General features: G+C 34.6%; 3 protein-coding genes across 4 annotated transcripts; all 3 read left to right on the forward strand.

Moving 5' to 3' along the window:
* The first annotated feature begins 143 nt into the window (after positions 1-143).
* On the forward strand, positions 144-2,411 carry LOC105950712 (uncharacterized). Its single transcript, XM_012974084.2, has 5 exons — positions 144-624; positions 1,168-1,232; positions 1,330-1,505; positions 1,768-1,876; positions 1,985-2,411. Exons 1-5 carry the CDS (start codon positions 330-332, stop codon positions 2,291-2,293), a joined length of 954 nt encoding a protein of 317 aa, XP_012829538.2. The 5' UTR covers positions 144-329; the 3' UTR covers positions 2,294-2,411.
* A 2,250-nt stretch (positions 2,412-4,661) lies between these two features.
* Positions 4,662-8,207, forward strand: LOC105950709 (serine carboxypeptidase-like 42). 2 transcript variants are annotated; one of them, XM_088815801.1, is made up of 11 exons: positions 4,662-4,974; positions 5,177-5,443; positions 5,967-6,074; positions 6,158-6,250; positions 6,346-6,438; positions 6,553-6,638; positions 6,712-6,990; positions 7,088-7,221; positions 7,470-7,562; positions 7,670-7,787; positions 7,900-8,207. In XM_088815801.1, exons 2-11 carry the CDS (start codon positions 5,200-5,202, stop codon positions 8,065-8,067), a joined length of 1,416 nt encoding a protein of 471 aa, XP_088671927.1. In that variant the 5' UTR covers positions 4,662-4,974; positions 5,177-5,199; the 3' UTR covers positions 8,068-8,207. The 2 variants fall into 2 exon arrangements, with proteins under 2 accessions (XP_088671927.1, XP_012829534.1); XM_012974080.2 differs by lacking the exon at positions 4,662-4,974 and having other exon boundaries at positions 5,076-5,443.
* Positions 8,208-9,548: 1,341 nt separating this feature from the next.
* LOC105950710 (protein trichome berefringence-like 7) lies at positions 9,549-12,086 on the forward strand. Its single transcript, XM_012974081.2, has 3 exons — positions 9,549-10,761; positions 11,319-11,477; positions 11,632-12,086. The coding sequence occupies exons 1-3, from the start codon at positions 9,914-9,916 to the stop codon at positions 11,909-11,911; spliced, it is 1,287 nt and encodes a 428-aa protein (XP_012829535.2). The 5' UTR covers positions 9,549-9,913; the 3' UTR covers positions 11,912-12,086.
* The last annotated feature ends 121 nt before the right edge of the window (positions 12,087-12,207 follow it).

The following is a 12,207-nucleotide window of genomic DNA, read 5'->3' on the forward strand; positions in this document are numbered from 1 at the left end:
GTTTAGAAGATTCACAAATAATTGAATTTTAATTGATATTGAGTTGGTATAAAATTCTTTTGGGTAGGTTTGTAATTATGAAGAAAATTGTGCCCTTAAAAATGATTACACATAATTTATTGGCCCATATAAATAGCCCAATTACAGTTGATCATGGATTACAAAATTGTGGGCTGAATCAACCGTTAATGGGCCGAATGCCCCCACCACCAGAACACCGGCGGAGCTCGGGGTTTTTTGGCTCCAATGTCGAGAAACGCAAATTCTTCTATCTTCCGTTTTCATCTCCGCAAAATTAACGGCATTCTGGAAGAAGCCACTCTCGGGTAATGAACTTAATTAGCTCAACCAGCCGTCCGTGGACGCGCCTCCGCTGTGGCGGTGCAGTAATTCGAACTCCACCGCGAGTGTCCGCGGCCGTGGGGTTTAGTACTCTATCTTTCCCATTTTACCCCCATCTCCTTCTAGATGTTTCCGGCAGGTCATTCATTGCCTCCGCTAAGAAGAAAAATTCGCGGTCGGAGCCAGTTTTGAAACCTTCCATTACCGATGAAGTTTCCATGGATGGTGATGAAGATGACGGCGGTGTAGAAGACGAAATTCTCCTTGAGGGGTTCGAATCCGGTACTATATAACTCTTTTTTTTTTTTTAATTAATTAATTAATTTCGTGTTTATTTCTGTAGTTAGATGAATATAGTTGTTAACGAATTGATTTTCACACTGATAGTATTTTGATATCCGAATTTCTCTTGATTTTAGAATTGGGAAAAACAAAATTATTGCTTATTTAGAAAAAAAAACGAGGGAGAATTCGGGTAAAATATATCGAAATCGTATATATGGAGTAAAGTATATCAAGGGTGGATAGAGAGAAGCAACCACCATGTATATTATGGCCAATGTGATGCTCTCTTAGTTGGTATTTAGCTGGAATATTGCTCGATTTCTTTCATATGATATGTAACTCTGTTCTATCGATTGATTCGTTTTCTTGTTAAACCATTGTCTTTTGTTCAAGTTCCATTAACGAGTCTTCGAGTAGCAAAATTTGAAATTGAAATCTCATGGTTTTATGCATGATAAACTAATAGTTGCTGATCTCCTACTTTATCACTCAACACTCAACAGAAACTGATATGTAACCATCAATTTCTTGAATGTACAGACGAGCTGATAGAAGATGATGAAGATTACAACGATGAATATTTTGATGAAGAACCCGAAACCTCTGTAAGTTCCTTACACTTTGCAATTCTTTATTTTTTTTTTTCCGAATAATAATGACATCTCGGTAGAGCTTAAAGAGTGTTTTTGTGTGTTATTGAAGGCAGGGGATGGAGCTGGTGGCGGTGGAATATGTCTAGCTGGCACAGCGTGGGATAAAACAGCTTTACAAATTGCCGAAGAAGTTGTTGTTTCGTTTGACGGAGAACTTGGTATATACGCCTTTAAGACACTGCTAAATGCCACCATTCAAGTTCGTATAGAGAGACTAACAAATAAGTAAGAAGCTGCTTAATTGCGTTTTATTTGTGATTTCGAATCTTCAAAAGGGAAATGGATACTCGGTTGACTTAGCTGGTAAACTTGCTCACGAAAAATCAAATAGTTTATTTAAGATTTTACGTGTCGTTTATCCGAAACCTACCCTTTTTTCCCCCCCTCGATTACTCAGTTATTAATACAATAATTTGTTGCTTATGTTTGTCTATTAAACCCTAGTTATCAACGAATGTTAAGACTTTGTTCTGATAATATATCTCAGGTCTGGCTCTCCCGATATGACTGACATTGAAGCTTTCTCAAGAAAGTACCGAACACAGCTCGATGAAGCTGAATCTAACGGTTCTATTCCTGCAAACGTATCTCTAGAGGTTATTTATTTTCTATATATATGTATATAACAATTATCTCTATTAAATGGCTTCCTCTAAACTAACCTAATATTGTTTTTTTTTTTTTTTTTTTTTTTTTTTTTTAAGGTTTCATCACCGGGTGTGGAAAGAGTAGTTCGAATTCCGGAAGATCTCGAACGGTTTAAAGATCGTAACTTGTATGTAAAATACGTCACTGAAATAACGGACACCGTTCCATCATCTGAGTTTGACGGGATCTTTAGGCTTATATCGTTCGATACGGAAGCTCGTTCTTGCACTTGGGGATTAGCGGATGTGAGAGTGAATAGAGAAAAAGCAGGAAAGGGAAGGCCTCTCAATAAGAAACAGAAAGAGTGGCGGTTAATTACTCCAGTGGATTCCCTACAGTTGGTACGGTTCTACTCTGAAATATAAAACACTCTTTTTTCTGCCTGTCTTGCTCTGTCAACTACTAATTTAATATGGTTTTCATTCATAATAGTCTCATCACATATATTTTATTTTTGGTTTATGGAAATTATTCATATCTTTAGTCCCTTAAAATTTAGGTTGCTTGTGTACTACTAATTAATTATAATTAGGGTAAATTAAGGCTACCCCAAATGCAAGGTTAAATTACGAAAAAAAAAAAAATCCTCCTTTTTGAGTAATTACAACCATCCCTAACTATGCAGTGGCTTACATGTCCACCTTAGGTGCGTAAGTGAGTTGAGCCAGCTTGTGAGCTCGGTGAGCTAGCTCGACAAAAGCTCGAACTCGTGTGTTTGGAGCTCGACCTTTCTGACGAACCGAACCCAAGTTTATTCTTAGATGTCCCCATAAGCTCGCGGGCTTCTTTTTTTCTTTTTCTTTAATTTTAATTTTTATTATATAAAATTAATAATAAATTCAGATAAATAATATAAAAAGGTAAATTACAATTCAGTTTTTTTCATTTCATAAATTTTTATTATAATTTATAATAGTAAAACCCTAATAATATTAATTAAAAAAAAATAAGAAATACACAAAATGAGTTTGAGATCGAGCTCGACAAGCTTGGCTCGAACCCGATTGAGCTCAAAATATAAAACTTGAAGAGTTCGAGCTTGTCAAATTGGACCCCAACTCGTCAAATTGAACTCGAGCTTAAGCTCGCCAAAGTAATCGAGTTTTGCTCGAGTTTTCTTCGTAAGACAACACGTAGTTGTAGGGTGGTTAAATTTCTTTTTTTTTTCTTTTTCTTTTTTGAGATAGTAGCTTTTACGAGCTCTATATAAAGTACTAATTAGATAAGGAGCATATAAACTTTTATTAGGAGCCCTGGTCCATATTTTATTGCATGAGCAAGAACCAATGATGAACCCCACTTTAATGAAAGACACTTAAATTTTATTTTATTTTTTTTAATTTTTTTCAAAAATATTTGGCGCAGGCTTTGGTCGCTAACAATCTACTAATTATTAATTAATTTCATGGTAGGGACTTTATAATCTTGTCTTTGCTTCTTGTCCAATCCTATCAATACATTGTCTATATTTAATTACTAACCTAACTAAAGGCCCTTTATTTAACCCCTACGATGACAATTGTTAATAGAGGAGCCGAGTCGGCTCGACAAAAGTTTGAAATTGCAGATAACAAATGAAAATTAGAAAAAGTAGCCCCTTTGAAGAAATACACAAAAAGAAACATGAGGTAGTAGTAATCCAGCTGGGATATTCATATTCATTATTGGGAAATGAAAACGATTAGCATAAATATTAAATATTAAATAATTAATTGCAACACTATCCACAAAACCCAAATAAGACTAAATTAAACAAAGATGAAAATGACTTCTTTCCAATCAATCTTGGTAATCGAATTAGACCTGTAGTAGTTAGTACATGAGCCGTGGATGATTATTTTTCTTATCTTTTCTTTGGATAAAAAATAATTAATATATTACTATATAGCCTAATATTCACAAAATCCACGTGGGCCCATCTCATAGGCGTATAATAAAAACAAATTAATATTTAGCGGAAAGAAAGAAGATACCTTTTTTTTTTTTTTCGTTCTCTTCCTCTTGACTTTTTTGACTGGTCATGCAGTCATTATTATACACACACACACACACACTCCCCTTTCTCTTTTTTAAATCTCACCTTGAAAATATCCCTACTAGATCTGAAATCAACCTTTTTGTTATTGTAAATTAATTTTAGGTTAAGTAAGATTAAATTACAAAAATACCTATCATATTTGGTTAATTATAAATATCTATTAGCGATGAATCTTCTTACGTATTCTATCTTTACTGTATGAACTTTAGTGGAATATTCTAGATAATATGGAATATTCTTCAATTTGTACTCGTTTTACTCTATTCGAGCTCCACATTTTAAAATAAAATGATCATAAGATGTGTATCTTGGCTTGTAAATATCGGATTGTGCACATCAGAAACTGCATTTTTGCATAAAACGAGTATAAAATAGAGAACATGCCATTTAATTTAGAAGATTCTGTATAATTTGACACCATAAAGCTAGGGTGTGGTTGTAGTTATCCAAACAAAATGATTTTTTTTCGTAATTTGATCCGGATGGCCGTAATTTTTTTATTCAGTATAATTTAAATTTTATTAGTCAATTTTTATGACGGATTATGTGATAGAATAATAATATGTTTTGAATAGTCGTCATGAATGCAAAAAATGGTTTTGATTTTTGAACGAAGTGTGCAGAGAGTGGGACCCACAGTGTAGTGTGTTTACACACACAACACACAGTGGCGCACTGCAAATTCTGCTTCTCCTGCTTCTGCTTCTGCTTTCCAACGTCTCTCTCTGATCATTTCACTCTCTTTCCGTAACAAACTTTTGATTTTCTTTTTCTTTTTTTTTAATAAAAAAAGATAAGAACAAAAAAAAGATGCCATAATGCTTAGCGAAGAAAGATACGTTGGGCTCAACACGTAGAAGAAGCAGCATCATCCCTCAGTCGCTCACATTTTTCATAATTCAACCCACACACACACACACACACACACACACACACACAATTTATCTAAACATGGGAAAATTGCTATTAATCTGAAGGTTTTCAGGGTAAAGGGGCTTGCTTTTTTTGGTAAAGCAATCCCAGAATTCACGTGCCCTCTTTCTCAACAGAATTCATTATTTATAGCCTACAATTCTTTTTTTTTTTTTTCTTTTTATACATCACTTTTTCTTGTATATATATATATATATATATATATATATATGTATGTGGGCACTGGGTTTTCTTGTTAAAAAATAAGGGTGGGTCTTAAAAGATAGCATCTTTGCAGAAAAGGGTTGTTTCTTGAGTGAGATGGGGTTGTGCTGGAATTTGGCGGCGGCGGTGGTGGTGGTGGCGTTTTTGGTGGTCGGCGGTGGTTATGGGTTCCCGGAGGAGGATCTGGTGGTGAAGTTGCCAGGTCAGCCATTTGTGAAATTCAGGCAATATGCAGGTTATGTAGATGTGGATGTTAAGAAAGGGAGGAGCTTGTTTTACTACTTTGTGGAAGCTGATAATAACCCTGATCACAAACCCCTCACACTATGGCTCAATGGAGGTAATATTTTGTTGCAATTTTTTAGAGTTTATATTGTTTTTTCTATTTTATATATACTTGTATTAGTTAGGACATTAGCCCATGTTAGTGAGACAGGGGAGACTGTGTTATTTACTCTTTTTTTTTTTTTTTTTGCTGAATTGAAAAAAAAAGATTACTTTTTTACTGTTGTTATGTGAACATTTTTACTGTTTTCAGCTTTTCTGCTTCGGTTTTGGTTTCTGCTTCGGTTTCGGTTTCGGTTTCGAGCATTTGTACATTTTGAGCATGTCACTGGTTAAGAGTACACATATATATAGCCAAACAAGGCACTATCTAGCTGGTTCTACAGTAAAAGTCAGTTCTTGAATTTTGAGATGAAGTTTCGAAACTAAATCGAACTGCATATTGACATGATTCGAACAATAAAGAGCAAAAAAGGAAAGAAAAAAAAAAGAGGGTAGTCTTGTAAATTGTCCCTTTATTTATATACCATTGAATTAATTCTGAAAAATAGTTGAGAATTTGTTTTTGTTGTAATCAGGGCCGGGTTGCTCGTCGATTGGAGGAGGTGCCTTCACTGAGTTAGGTCCTTTTTTCCCCAATGGCGATGGCCGAAGCCTGAGAGTAAATTCAAAATCTTGGAACAAAGGTAAAAAAAAATAGTTAATTATTTTTTGTCTGCATGTCGAATTTGAGGGAACTATAGTACTTATTTTTTGTGTGTTTGTGTAGCATCAAATCTATTGTTTGTGGAGTCTCCAGCTGGTGTGGGATGGTCATATTCGAATACGAGCTCGGACTATACTTGCGGTGATGCATCGACAGGTAAAACCGAGTTGCTCTATACATACATATTTTATTTTATACATTTGCAAAAGTAAACATTGTAAGTTGGAGTCGAATTTCTTGTTTTATGGCAGCAATGGATATGCACGTATTCTTGATGGAGTGGTACAAGAAGTTCCCCACTTTCAAAACCCGAGATTTATTTCTCACAGGAGAAAGTTATGCAGGTAAACAATCTTGAAATTGATATTCCGAAAAGAAAAAAACACAATCTTGAAATTGAATTCGTCGGCTCTATAATTGTAGATGGATAAAAATTAGATCTTTGCTTTTCTGAATAGGGCATTACATCCCGCAATTAGCTATTGCTCTTCTGGACCACAACCAACATTCTCCCAAATTCAAGTTCAACATCAAAGGGGTTGCTGTAAGTAAACATTACTCTTCGTTTATCATTTTCTGATTTTACAAAAGATTTAATTTTTGTTTTGTTTTGCTAGATCGGGAATCCACTTCTGAGGCTCGATAGAGATGTACCAGCAACTTACGAATTCTTCTGGTCACACGGAATGATTTCCGATGAAACGGGCCTCGCAATTATGAACGATTGTGATTTTGATGATTATTCATTTGCTAGTCCACACAATGTTTCTGAATCTTGCAACCAAGCAATATCCGTGGCAAATCAGATTGTCGGTGATTATATAAATAACTACGATGTTATTCTTGATGTTTGCTATCCATCCATCGTCGAGCAAGAGCTTCGACTAAAAAAGATGGTACAGTTATACGTCACTAGAATCAATTCCTATTCAATTTTTCTTTTTCTTTTTTTTATTCAATGTCTCAAAGTAATAACTCAATACGAAATTGCAGGCGACAAAGATTAGTGTTGGAGTTGATGTTTGCATGAGCTACGAAAGACGCTTCTATTTTAACCTTCCTGAGGTTCAAAAGGCGCTTCATGCAAATCGAACCAAATTACCCTATAGCTGGTCCATGTGCAGTGGGTGAGTCTACTTTAAGGCCTCGTTTGGTTCTTTAGATAAGATAATATTAAATAATTTAATGCTCGATAAATGATCTCCCTAAAAGACAAGAGATAGATAGGCCACGGTAAAATAATATTTTCCCAAGCAAACGAGGTCTTAAAGGACAACAATCCACCTCTTTTACCATGAAAATGTAATATTTAGCGTATAATTTATGTTTCTTTTAACATATTTCACTAATCTCCATAATTAATTTATGTTGGCAGTGTTCTGAACTACAACGAGACAGATGGAAACCTCGATATGCTTCCCTTGCTCAAGAGAATCATTCAGAACCGCATTCCCGTTTGGATTTTCAGGTAAAAGTAAAAAAAAAAAAAGATATACTCAACAAAATTCCCAATATTTTTTTTTTCGAACTATCAACAACCGATGAAATGTTGCCAAAAAAAAAAAAAAAAAACAGCGGCGATCAAGATTCGGTTGTGCCATTACTTGGTTCGAGAACACTTGTACGAGAACTTGCTCATGAAATGCAATTCAAGATCACAGTCCCATATGGAGCTTGGTTCCATAAAGGCCAGGTACTATATTATTACATTCTTAATAAATAACCTTTTTCTTTCTCTTTTTATTTAAAAAAATAAAAAAAATAGATAATTGTTTAATAATATTTATTTTGTTAATTTATTACAGGTAGGAGGATGGGCAACTGAATATGGAAACTTGTTAACGTTTGCTACAGTTAGAGGTGCAGCTCACATGGTGCCGTATGCACAGCCGTCGAGAGCTCTGCATCTGTTCAGCTCGTTCGTTCGTGGCCGTAGATTGCCTAACAACACACGTCCCGCCATCGACGACTGATATACGAGCAAGAAAAAAAAAGACTTAAATTACAATGTTTTGATTTTGGTGTTTTTTGAATTTGATTTCTCTAGTTTTCTTGGATTTTTATACAAGTCCATTTTATTTGCCTCCAATAAAACAGTTAACTTCATTTTTAAGATTGATCATATTGCAAGAAAGATTAATTAAATTTATATATATATATATATATATATATATATATATATATATATATATATATATATATATATATATATATATATATATATATGAACACAGAGAAAATTTTAATTTATTCACACAATCACACCAAACTAATAATTGGTGGCTTGCATGTTCAATTGTTTTAGTTATTTATTTATTTTTATTATTGTTTTCCTTTTAAAATGATTGACATGTAATATTTTTTAATCAGATAGACAGCTCAACACCATATTATTTATTATTTTCGCTCATATTATAGCATTAGTCTTTGGTGATCTCGAGTTTGACTAAATTATGTTAAAGTATATATAAAATACACAACATTTTGTGTATTCAGTCAATTTTAAAAGGCTTATTACAAATAAGCCCACCATCCCTCCACTTATTGACAAATAGGTCCACATCAAAATATGTTTAATATTTAAGTCCATCAACTTGTCTTTAGACCGAAATACCCTCCCTTAAATACCAAATTGTATCGGGTTCCCTCTCCCCTTATCGAATTTGGTTCTCTTTCTAAAAACTCAAATTCGTTTCTCTTTCTACAACTGCTCCTGCTCACCCACGATCTTCAAATCGAGATTTCTTGCAAGAAAAAAAGCAATTGTGCGCTTAGGGTTCAGTTAATGCGCAACTTACACGTGAAGGCAAAAGGTCATAAAATAGTAATTTGTCCTTCCTGATAAGATCGGTGTAAGTTATGGACTTATGTGTAAAAAAAAATACACCTGAACTTAGATTTATAAAGGTCTATGGTCGAGGACGTGCCTACAAAAAACCAATTTGAAAAAGATTAAAAAAAAAGAGGAAAAAAAAAACCAACAATTACTGGATTTATTCTTCATTCTTTTTTGAGAGATTTATTCTTCATTCAAAAAAAAAAAAAAATAATAAAATAAAAAAAAGTAGTAGGTGGGGGAGTGGTATCCAGCTGGCAAGCCACCAAAAAAGTATAGTGCCCAAAATGTAATTACCAAAAGATTCATTAAAGACTCCTCTTTTCAGTGTCAACAAAATCTAAAATAGCAAACTAAACTTGCCGGTTTATAACCTAATTCAGTAATTGTGGCTCTTTCCAAATCTTGATCTTTTCATTACCCATTCTCACTTTTAACTCAAAACAAATTTAAGACCAATTTGCACAATGCCATAATATGTAAGCTGATCTAGTCGAAAATCATATCGATATTCAATTCAATTGCCCAACAATCCAAACTCGGGACACAATTTAAAAAACTCGATAAAAAACGAAAGATTCAAACAAATAACTGCTCGCATTGACTCAGAAGAGCACCAAACCCTTATTTAATGACAAACCGTGTAAGAAAATTCACCACACATCAGTTAAAAGCAGCACAACATCTCTTTAGTTCAGACATCATCAATCTAGCACCTACAGCTAACCTGAAGTTACCAAAATACCCTTCTCTTCCCCGTTCTTGAATCCCATTCCTTCAGCTTCAACAACAACAACCAGGTTAATTTTCACCATTCTTTAATCCTGTTGTGTATGCTAATCATAATCAACAGCAGCCCAGTTTCTGAAACAACTGTAAGATCCCAAAAGCTTTTCTAATTTTGCATTTTAGCAAAGAGTAAAGTTCATTTCTTGATGATAAAAATCAGATCTTTTGTTCTGTAACTGCTTCGTGTACTGCGAATGAGCGCAGAGATGAAGAGACTGTACTGGGGTTATTTTGGTCATTTGAATCCCACCTTCAAGAAAGCTGTGAAGTTTTTATCTGGGAGTTACACAAAAAGCTCAATTTTTCAATCTTTAACTGCACTACTCATGGTTGGTTCATTCCTATGTTTTCTTGTAGTAATGGGGTGCAGCTATTTTTTCATGTTACCCTCTCACGAAAAAGTAGTCGATTCGGATAATCGGAATCGGGATAGTGTTAGTAGTAGCAACAGCAATAGTAGTAGGTCTAGTGATTTCTTGAACAAGGGTTGCAATGTGTTTGATGGAAAATGGGTAATCGACGAAACTTACCCTTTATACAACGCGTCGCAATGCCCGTTTATGGAACGGGGTTTCGATTGTTTGGGTAACGGTAGAAATGATCAAGGGTATCTCAAGTGGAGATGGAAGCCCCAAAACTGCGAAATTCCGAGATTCGATGTGGGTGCTGTATTGGAGTTTCTTCGTGGCAAAAGGATCGTTTTTGTTGGTGACTCGTTGAGTCGGACTCAGTGGGAATCGATGGTTTGTATGCTGATGAACGGTGTTGAGGATAAATCGAGTGTTTACGAAATCAATGGTAACGAGATCACGAAGCAGATTAGGCATTTGGGTGTTGTGTTTGGGCCGTTTAATTTTACGGTCGAGTTTTATCGGTCGGTTTTTCTAGTGCAGCCTGGTTTGGTGCCTAGGCATTCGCCTAAGAGAGTGAAGGCCGCGTTGAAATTGGACCAATTGGATGATATTAGTGGAGAGTGGATTGATTCGGATGTGCTTGTTTTTAATTCGGGGCATTGGTGGACACCGACGAAACTGTTTGATATGTAAGTGGTTTCTTGTTTTGGTCCGTTTTTATTTGGTTTTCTCAGAAAAAAATTATGAGTAATGGTAAATTGGAGTTAAATTATCGGATCCACATTGGTACTTATATTTGAATTTTACTCGTGGATGCATTTTGGTCTTTGTTTCTTCTCGATAAACGAATAAAGAATCAATTTTTATTGAGTTTTCTCAACGACTAAACTTCTTGATTCGGTAGGACCTTGCTCTTACTAGTACTATCTTGTGATTATCATACGTTGACCTATGTGTGTATCGTTTATGGACGTATACTATCGACTTATAAGTGATATTTCCGTCTGGAACATAGATTTTTTAATCAGTGTATGCAATTGTTTTGATGTCTGTAAAACTGCCTTTTGAATTTTGATTGGTTACCGAAATGAGATAATTTGCACTAGAGGTTTAAAATCGAAACTAGAGGTTAAATTGGACTCGAAAGTTAGAAACTATGGAGTTGTAGTTGTTCTTGTTTCTCCAATCTTTAGTTTAGTCGAAGTTTCATTACAAACTACGTCTAATATGGATTTTCAGATCACAGGGGTTGGTATTTTCAGATTGGTGGAAAGATGAAGCTCGGAATGTCGATAAATAACGCCTTCAGAGTCGCACTCGCCACCTGGCAATCGTGGGTCGAGAATTCGGTCAATCCAAACAGAACCCGTGTTTTCTTCCGAACATTCGAATCAACTCATTGGATGTACGTTATCGTATCTCTTGATCCAATATATATATATATATATATATATATATATATATATATATATATATATATATATATATATATATATATATATAATATTTTCATATATCGTCTTCTAACAAAATATCGTTTTTTTTTATAATATGATCAGTAGTGGGACCCGTCAAAACTGTAAAGTAACAATCAGACCAACACACGACGTGAAAGGGAGACAAACGAGCTCGATATCTGATGCAATAATTAACGTTGTGAAAAATGTGCCGATTAATGTAAGACTCTTGCATGTTACTAAAATGGGTGCGTTTCGGAGCGATGCTCATGTTGGCACGTGGAGCGATAATCCAACGGTACCCGATTGTAGCCATTGGTGTTTGCCGGGAGTGCCCGATATGTGGAACGAGCTTCTCTTTTCGTTCCTGCTTTCAGAGTGAAGGAATAATTTTTGAATATTCTTTTTGTATTTTTTGTTTTGTTTATTTTTTGGTTCTTGTTTGAGAGATTCCTTGATTCTTGTATTTGTGTATACACTATAGAGAGAGGAACAAATCACTAAAACACTCTTATTTAACTGTGTAACAATATTAATATATTGACTGCATTTTTTTATATTTTTTTAAAATAAATTTGAAAATCAAGATTGCAAATGGATAAATCCACCCTAATTTTTTCACACAACACACACATTGGTGTGTGTACAATGGTCAACCGACAAGATTCTAGTGTCTAT

This window comes from Erythranthe guttata, chromosome 3, assembly GCF_056151865.1.
Source record: "Erythranthe guttata isolate IM_541 chromosome 3, IM_541, whole genome shotgun sequence".
In the NCBI taxonomy this organism is placed as follows: domain Eukaryota; kingdom Viridiplantae; phylum Streptophyta; class Magnoliopsida; order Lamiales; family Phrymaceae; genus Erythranthe; species Erythranthe guttata.